This window comes from Pezoporus flaviventris, unplaced genomic scaffold (assembly GCF_033815535.1).
Source record: "Pezoporus flaviventris isolate CSIRO_AGI_PZ_B2104156 unplaced genomic scaffold, CSIRO_AGI_Pfla_v1 ptg000001l, whole genome shotgun sequence".
NCBI lineage: Eukaryota > Metazoa > Chordata > Aves > Psittaciformes > Psittacidae > Pezoporus > Pezoporus flaviventris.
In genome coordinates this window covers 35,186,014-35,194,673 of record NW_026892549.1, presented here as the reverse complement: position 1 = coordinate 35,194,673, position 8,660 = coordinate 35,186,014, and the positions used below count along the sequence as shown (strand labels likewise).

The window sequence follows — 8,660 nt, the reverse complement described above, 5'->3', positions numbered from 1 at the left end:
CATTAATGTTCTAAAAATAGGTATCTCCTTACTACTGCTCATATGAAACACTAGTAGATTCTACTGATACTGTGTCTCAGAATTGTCTTGACCACCTAAGTTTATGCCTTCTGAGATGTGAGAGAGGAGAAACAAATGGCTGACAAAAGGTTAAAAATCTAGCAATCCAGTTCATTACGTTGGACAAGCTGAAGTTCTCATTCTCCTGACGAAACTGTGATACCAGGTGCTGCCTAATTTTCAGTAAGAAGCTGGGTATTTTATATACTGAATTAGTTCTTTGTGTTTTCTGCCCTTTAGCAAGGACTGCAATTTCTAGGAAGCGCGTAACCTCACTGAAGAATATTGATTTGATACCTAACATTGATAATTTCTAGAACTGAAAAATAATTGCCTTTTCTTATTTCTGTCACTGTAGTAATTTTCAGACTGAAGGATCTCTGGGTACTCTATGATGGTAAGTAGAATGAAAGCCAACCAACAGTGGATGTGTGTGTGTTTAGAGGGAAAAGGAGAATGAGATTCTTTCCCTGGAAATGGACTGAAAAGTGCAGCAGCTGGAAAATCACAGCAGAAATGCCCATCTTGCACCTTGGCAAAGGGTAGTTTTAACTGGTGTGGAAGAACAAGTAACTCCTAAAGGACTGGGAACAGGATAAATTGAATTGAAGCACAGCCAACCAGGGACATCACTGTTTAGACAGGCTTTGCCATGCTAGACAAGCAGCCATCTGCCTCCCTTACCATCCTTTCATGTGTACTCTTCAGCCATTGTCCCAAGAGAGCACTCCCTTAATGATTCATTGTCATCAATTTAGTTGGATTTAATTAAGATTGTTGATGGCTCTCCAGGTGCTTTCTGAGAAGTTGTATTAATGAGAAATATACAGGGTGGCAGGTTCCTTCATTCTGCCCAGAGACCTCTACTGACAGGCTAAAATTAATCAGAGACAAAATCCTTTTAGTGATATGACCAGCTGAGCCAAAGCCTATGTCAGGCTTTAACAATCTCATGATTCAGTATCTTGGAGCTGGCACTGAGAGATATATGACCCTGCAGGGGGACTAGGGAGGGTGGAGAAGAATGGAGCTGCAGGATTTGTTCCAGAGCTCTGACATGACTGGCATCTTAATTTGTATGCTGTTACGTACATTCTTTCTTGCAGAAAAGCCCCATCTAATGCTGAAGTGTCTCAGCTAGAGATGATTCTGGGTATTTGGGAATGGATCAGAGCAGATCGTGATACTTTGTGGCATCTCTGAGCAAATAAGGAGGCTTCAGGTAATTTGCAGTGGAACTGGGCTGGATTTGAGTAGATCTGGGAGTTAGGGATTAGGGATGGCAGCTCAGAGCTAGTCAGGTGGACAGAATAATGCAGGGTGGCTGATCTGATTGAGATAGCTGAGGATAAGGTAGGCTAGCATTGGGGCTTGGGGCTGACATCAGAAGAGCAATTGCAGCTGTCACTGTGCTATGAATATAAATGAATGCATTTGTGCTAATAAGTGCATGAAGTGCTAATACTGTTCAAACACAATTGCTCAGCAGACAGGAGTAAGTCTGAAACCTCTTAAAGAGGTATTTCAAGCAACAGTCTTATTTTAATTGTGTATTTTATTACAGCATTGTTAGCATTGTATTTAACTGTGTCGTAACATCATAATTGGCCCTTATACCAGTTGTAATACAGGTTCTTTTCAAACCTAATACTAATAGTTTTTCTCTGTGGTTCATTTTGGTTTTGACTAGCTGAAACACAGGCTACAATTCAGCTTTAAGTATGCTGATGCAAGTAAAGAAGTTCTAAATACAGTTAGAATTTTACATGGTTTTTGTAGTTGTACATTCAAGATTCCCAATGAAACATCTGTGGGGTTCACTGCTCTGTGTGTTGAGGGACCTGGGTTCCTGACTGTACCTGTAAAGTCAGCACTTCTGTCTCATCCATTAGCGTCTCTGTGCTATCAGCTATATAAAATGCAGGTTAATGGAGAGACCCGGATATATAGTAATACACCTCTTCTGTAGTTCCACGTTCTGCATGGTGTGTGCAGACACCATTACATACCTTATTCTGTCTGCTTGGGAATATTTTAGGCTGGTGCTCCAATCCCAGGCTCAATGCCAAAAAGAGTTTCTAATGCAGACAGCAGTAACGGACAGGAAGCTACCAGAATTCTCCTTGTGTTGCTTGCCTTTCTCAGCTGCCCCTCCTCTTCCCCCTTCTTTCTTGGAATTACTTAAAAGAGACATCAGCTTTTGAAGGTGAATGTGCCTGAAGGTGTTGCTGCCATTAGCTAATGTAATTTGGAAAAAGGGAGGTTGATTTACGGGGAGTACAGTTCAGTTTCTTTTACGTCCCAGTATTTTCACCTTTCCTAGTTATTGTTCTTGGACTTTTAAGAGAATTCCATTTTAAAAATAACACAAAAATAATTCTAGAATCAGACATACCAGCATATATTGTCTGCAGATGCAGTAAGTTCTAGTAACGATACTGAGAATATTGTGCTGATGTTTAGCTCAATGTAAGGGAACTTCCAATGTATTGTTACCTTCCCTGACTTAGGCAGAGGCAAGGGGAGTGCCTTGGGGTTTATGTCTCTATCTAGGAAGTTGTGAATATATTTTCATCCAAAGTAATGTCCTGTGCAGAAAAATTTGTTCCCAGCATCTTTGTTTTGGCCAGCTGCTCATGGTTAGAGGCCAAACTTGTAACTATTCCTGTGGAAGAAAACTGGTACTTTGCATGCCCTCCAGTGCTCAGGGGTAACTGTTGGTGCCTGAAGGAGCCCCAGTATGGTGGTAAGATGAGTTGTTCAGTGACTGCTACATGACAAGTGTCAGAGTATTTTAGGGCCTCAGTGTCCAATGTCTAATTCCTCAGTTACCTACATCTTGCCTTGTCCTTCATCCTGTGCAGTAATCTGTGCCCCAGCCCTTGAAATGTTACCATGCCTTTTGTATTATCTACCTCCATAAACTGGGAGTATATCAGCTCCAGAGCCAGCCAGGAGAGTTGAGGACTTCCAGAGATTTAAATCTTACAGATGGAAAGAAACTTCCAGGAATGAGAGGATTCTCCAGTACTAAGTACGAGGCTGTGAGAACACCACTACCATTTCAGAAGCAGCAGTTTCAGTATCTCGTTGTTAGATAGCAGGAATAATGCAGGGGAGATCCAGCTGTTGGTATGTAATGGAGATGAACAGCTGAGGGGGAAGCGATGCTGAGTTTCAAGCACCAAAAAAAGTTGTCAGAGTAGCAAAATAATTCCTTAGGTTGCATTTGAATTACTTGCAGCATTCACAACTTATTTTGCTGTGTTTAAGAGGCATGCCTGCACCTTCATTTGGTTGGGTTTGATGCAGAAACGGTTTGGGGGTGTAACCATGAAAGTCACTCGGAGAAACTGTCTCAGTTTGGAGTTTTAGAAAGCAGCACTCTTTGTTGCAGCGCTGGGCGCAAAGGTGAGCGCTCCCGTTACCTGCCGACAGCGGCCGTATGGTTAGCATATTCATGCATATTCATAGTTTTCTCATTAACTAATTATAATATGTGCATTCTTATTACGCATGCGATGGCCAGGAAGGACGGGATTGCACCACAACCGGACCGATGCGACCGCGTTTCCCGCCGGGGACGTCCGCCCCGCAAGGCGGCGCCACGGCGCGGAGACTGCGTCGCGTCGCGCATGCGCTCGGCCCGTGGCACGAAGCATGGCGGCTCCCGTGTACCCGGCCTGGGTCACCCGCTGGGTCTCCGGGCAGTGGCGGCAGAAGAAGCGGCCCCCGGTGCTCCGCCCGACCCGGCCGCTGGTGCTGGCCGACAAGGTGGCGAACCGCAAGGAGAAGGCGGGAGGTGAGTTCCCGACGCCAGGCTGCTAAATGTCCCCTTCCCGGAGAGAAGCGGCCGGGCTTCCAGCCCCTGTGGGGAAGAGCTGCTGCCGGTGTACCCGCGGTGTCCCCGGGAGCTGTCCCGCCGCTCTCCCGTGGCTTTACCCAGGGAAGGACCGCCGTGGTGTCGGGGATGAGTCGAGCTAAGTGCTTTGTGCTTTGCAGGGCAGCAGAGGGGAAGGTCTGATTCGTGCCATGGCATTAAAGATTGCTTTCTCACACAGCAGCCCCACGTTTGCATCTTGTGGTGCCCTTTGTGTGAATCACACGTAAAATACTTCGTTACATCTCGACATAGCATTTCCTTTAAGAATTCAATCAGATGTTAGATGACTGCAATGCTACTACTGATCTTCGTGCTCTCAACATCTTTACACAACGCATCTTTGCTTTAGTGTTGTTTTTCCTTACCTGTCTCTATGCTGTCTTAAACCTCTCTCTGGAAATCCAAGGCCCGTGGAGGCGTTTTGCATGGAATCCCAAAGACTTGAGATTTTGGGTTGTGTGTTTCACTTCCAGAAGCAACATGTATTACGGAGATGTCAGTAATGATGGCCTGCTGGAAAAAGAATGACTTCAATGACGCAGCCTGTGCCGAGGAGATCCGGATGTTCTATGACTGCGTGGCAAAGGCAGAAGTAATTAAGGCCTCTTTTGTGTTCTTAAAGGTTATTAGTAGAGTAGGAGGAAGCCCCCAATCATGCCAACAGTAATAATGTTGTCCAAAGAATTTGATTTGTGTTGTAGGAGAGATACAGAATGATGTAGCTCAAACATGCAGCCCTTCTTTTTTTGAATGCAGAAGTTAAATTAAATTTGAACAGAATAAGGACCTTAGGAAGGGACTAGGTCTTTGGTATATTATAACTGAGGGTGAAACAATAGTCGCATCCAGTCCTTTTTGTGTTGTCAAATTCTTGGAAGTTGAGATTAGTTGCTGTTAGTTGACCCTAACCTGGGCTATTTCTTTTGATTTCTTGTGGCTTTTAGTCTCTGAAGAGACCTCACTTGGAATACTGTGTAGTTCTGGTGTCCTCAACATAAAACAAGTCCAGAGGAGAGCCACAAGAATGATCAGGGGGCTGGAGCACCTCCGATACGAAGATAGGCTGAGAAAGTTGGGGCTGTTCAGCCTGGAGAAGAGAAGGCTGCATGGAGACCTTATAGCAGCCTTCCAGTATCTGAAGGGGGCTTATAAGGATGCTGGGGAGGACTCTTCATTAGGGATTGTAGTGATAGGACAAGGGGTAATGGGTTAAAATTTAAACAGGGGAAGTTTAGACTGGATATAAGGAAGAAGTTCTTTACTGTGAGGGTGGTGAGGCACTGGAATGGGTTGCCCAGGGAAGCTGTGAGCGCTCCATCCCTGGCAGTGTTCAAGGCCAGGTTGGACGAAGCCTTGGGTGACATGGTTTAGTGTGAGGTGTCCCTGCCCATGGCAGGGGGTTGGAACTAGATGATCTTCAGGTCCTTTCCAACCCTGACTATTCTATGATTCAGCATTAAGGAAACAATAGCAGTCACTGCACTTCTCCATAGTACATGATAGTTCTGAATGAGGGAGAATACAACTTGGAGCTGTTAAGTAGAACAGTGATTTGTACGGTGAGGGATGTGGATTATGCTGTAATTTGGGAGATGTACAGCGTAAGTTCGCAATTGCTCAGATTCATAAAGAAATAGCTGACTCTGGTACCAATCCAGTACCTGCATTATCTGACAATGGGAGAAAGTGAGTTAGGTAAGTTAGGATTCCCAGACTCCAGTTTGTCATAAATATTTAAATAATGCAGGGAGGGAGGTTGGAGACAAGGTGGTAGAGAAATAACCAGTGGTTTCAGTAATCCTCATGACAAATGGAATTTTCAGGGTGCATGAGGCAGTTACAGCTATTCTTGATTCTCTGAAAATGAAGAGTTCTTTTAGGCTGTTTCTGATTATGAAGGCTAGATATTTTCATGAAAAATAGATAGATTTCACATTCTGTGGAAGTTAGAGGTTTCCAGCTATATGGCAAACTTGGTATCAGGTCAGTTTCAAAAGCAGACTAAAGGTAAGTATATGTACTGAACTTGTCCTTAAAGTGATTTCAGGTTTCAATTATTATTTTTTTTTTTCAGTAACAGTACCATCATTTAATAGGTCTTTACTGTTGCTGTTTGACAGCATAAAGGAAAAGCTGTCTATAGTTTATTTGGTAGATAGAATCAAATTGAGTAACAGTGAAAAAAAAAAAATCTGAGTTGTTACTGAGTTTATAATATCGTTAACTGAGTATACAGAGGAATATCTCAGAATCACAGAATGGTTTGTTGGAAGGGACCTTAAAGATCATATAGTTCTAACCCCCCTGCCACAGACAGGTACACCTTCCACTAGACCAGGTTGCTCAAAACTCCATCCAGCCTGGCCTTGGACACTGCCAAGGATGGGGCAGCCACAACTTCCCTGGGCAGATACCATCCTTACAAGATGTCAGTCATTAATTACATCATTGAAAGGTCATCAGGCTTTTGAAAGCCTCATGATTATTGAGTCAAGTCTTGTTGTAAATGTTCCTTGAAGAAATAGCATTCCTCTGAATGAAACGTCCTAGTACGATCAATATTAGTCTTTGAGGGTGAGCATCAACTCTGCAAATAAAAAGAAGTAATATTTTGAGCTTTTTTTCTGTCTTTCAGAAGGAGCGCAAGAATCTAAACGAGGACACCTTCTCACTCCAGGGAAACATGCCTTCAAGCAAAGTAAACAAGCTCCTGAGGAGGTTTCCTCAGATCACACGTTATGTATAATGTGCTTTACTAAAGGAACTGCAGACAAGCAATTGCAATTGGAGACTTTGGTGAAAAGTAGACTGGATGTCAGGCAGTATCTTTCAGCACTGAGGTGTGGTTCTTGACCTCGCTTTTGTTTTTAGAGTAAAAAACACATGTCCTGAGCATCAGCTGACTTTGTTCCTGAGGTTTTTGGGTCTTGCTGTCTTACGATTTCTGCAGGATGTTGTTAAACTAGTCAAGTGTGGAATCAGGTCCTCACTGTGAAATTAAATCTTCTAGGAATACATGCAGATGCCTTTTCTAACAGTTAGGGAGTTACTTTTTCTCATGCACAAGCTTCCTGCCTAACTGCTGAACTGCTGTCAAAAAGTGCTCAGGCCCAGACATTGAGCCAACTTGAACTTGATAGTCATTTCATGACTTGTACTCCTATGTGTATGTATACACAGTTTGGTTCCTCTTGAGATGTTTTTAATTCCTGTTGCTGTACAAGAAGGCTGTAGAATGAGGAAGAACTCCCCATCAAAATACCTTGTTAATACACAATACATTGGTAAGGATTATATGTAACTTTTTTAACATAGGGGCTTGTGATTTAGGCCCTCTGATTAACAGGTGGGACAGGTATGGTGCCATGTCAGATCAATTACATCTGTACCATAATAAAAGAATGAAAAACTGTCTTTTGGCCTGGGCAGCTCATAATCTAGAACAAAATGTCCCATTGTTTGGGTGAAAAAAAACTAAAAGGGGGGGAGACAATTCATGCTCAGACTGATACTGAAACAATGTAATCACTAGTTTTCAGTGGTTTGGGGGTGGGGTGGTTGTTGTTTCTTTGTTCACTAGAGTACCGCAAAACAGCAGGCAGGTCCCTGTTGTTTTAGTACCAGTACCTAATTGGTAAGAAAAATGCAGTACCTCAGAGATATAACCATTTATATCGGTAGTTCTCTGGGGTATAAATTAAAAGCAAAGAGGGAAGTCTGGCACACACAGACTCTGTGATCACCAACATGTGACTGTCGGGTTTGCGTGGAGATGGATCTGACTTCTCTGGAGGCCCAGGCCAGTACTTCTTCATAACATAAATACTGGGCAAGAGTATGCTTTATGGTTATTGAAGCAGTTTTCATTTGTTTGTTACTTACAATGGCTCATTAGTGGATTATCCCATAGGGTACCTTATTCTGTTGTTGCTATTATGTCAACAACAGAATAAGGTCTTTCAGAGGACTTGGGGTGAGTAAGAACATGATGTCCACATCTGTGTTTGGGATAACACTTTGGTTCTATGACATTTTGCATTTTCAGTCCAAAAGACGCTCTCTGAAAAGATCTACTTTGCTGATTCTTTGTTTCTGAAGAAGACAAGCTAAGCTGGGAGAGTGAGAAATCAATTTCTAAATTCACTTCTGTTGATGATGGTTTTCCTTTCTTTGTGTTAAAACTTAACAATGCAAGTACAGTTTGGCACCTCTTAAGCTAGTGGCTGTGCTGAATACCAAACTCCAGTGTCTGTGAAGAACTATCTCATTGTGTAAGAGGCTGTAACAGTGAAACTAATTCTTTCTTGTTGTTTCTACTTTTGAAATTTTGTGTGACTCCCACTAATCTGGACAGCTATTTTTAGGTTTTTCTGATTCACAGTGAGCCTCACAAGCTCAGTTGTTTGGGTTTTTTTCTGACCTTTTACATGCCTACTATAAGCTTGAAATTACTATGCTAAGGCTTTCCACTCCTTTAAGGAATGCATTTATTTGGAGGAAGAAGGAAGGAAAGAAAATGCTTTTCAGATGCACACAGCTTTTACACTGCTTCTTTTTAAAAGTACTCTAGCAGTTCTTTTGGCTCAGGATCCCATGCTATAACCAAGAAAACAGCTACTGATTGTCCTTGGCAATTTGAGCTGCTGCCGTTTCCTCCACCTCACTGTTAAGCTTGCATTGCGTATTCATATGCATTCTGTCACACACCGATATTGGG

The 8,660-nt window shown here is 42.9% G+C and overlaps 1 protein-coding gene across 1 annotated transcript; it reads left to right on the top strand.

Annotated features, from left to right (window-relative positions):
- Positions 1 to 3,704: 3,704 nt before the first annotated feature.
- Positions 3,705 to 7,357, top strand: CHCHD1 (coiled-coil-helix-coiled-coil-helix domain containing 1). The gene is made up of 3 exons (XM_061451518.1): positions 3,705 to 3,862; positions 4,417 to 4,535; positions 6,579 to 7,357. Exons 1-3 carry the CDS (start codon positions 3,721 to 3,723, stop codon positions 6,687 to 6,689), a joined length of 372 nt encoding a protein of 123 aa, XP_061307502.1. The 5' UTR covers positions 3,705 to 3,720; the 3' UTR covers positions 6,690 to 7,357.
- Positions 7,358 to 8,660: the final 1,303 nt, after the last annotated feature.

Coding starts and splice junctions, on each gene's coding strand:
- CHCHD1 (XM_061451518.1), top strand. CDS start 3,721: ATGGCGGCTCCCGTGTACCCGGCCTGGGTCACCCGCTGGGTCTCCGGG. Junction 3,863..4,416: donor CCGCAAGGAGAAGGCGGGAG/GTGAGTTCCCGA, acceptor TTTCACTTCCAG/AAGCAACATGTATTACGGAG. Junction 4,536..6,578: donor ACTGCGTGGCAAAGGCAGAA/GTAATTAAGGCC, acceptor TCTGTCTTTCAG/AAGGAGCGCAAGAATCTAAA.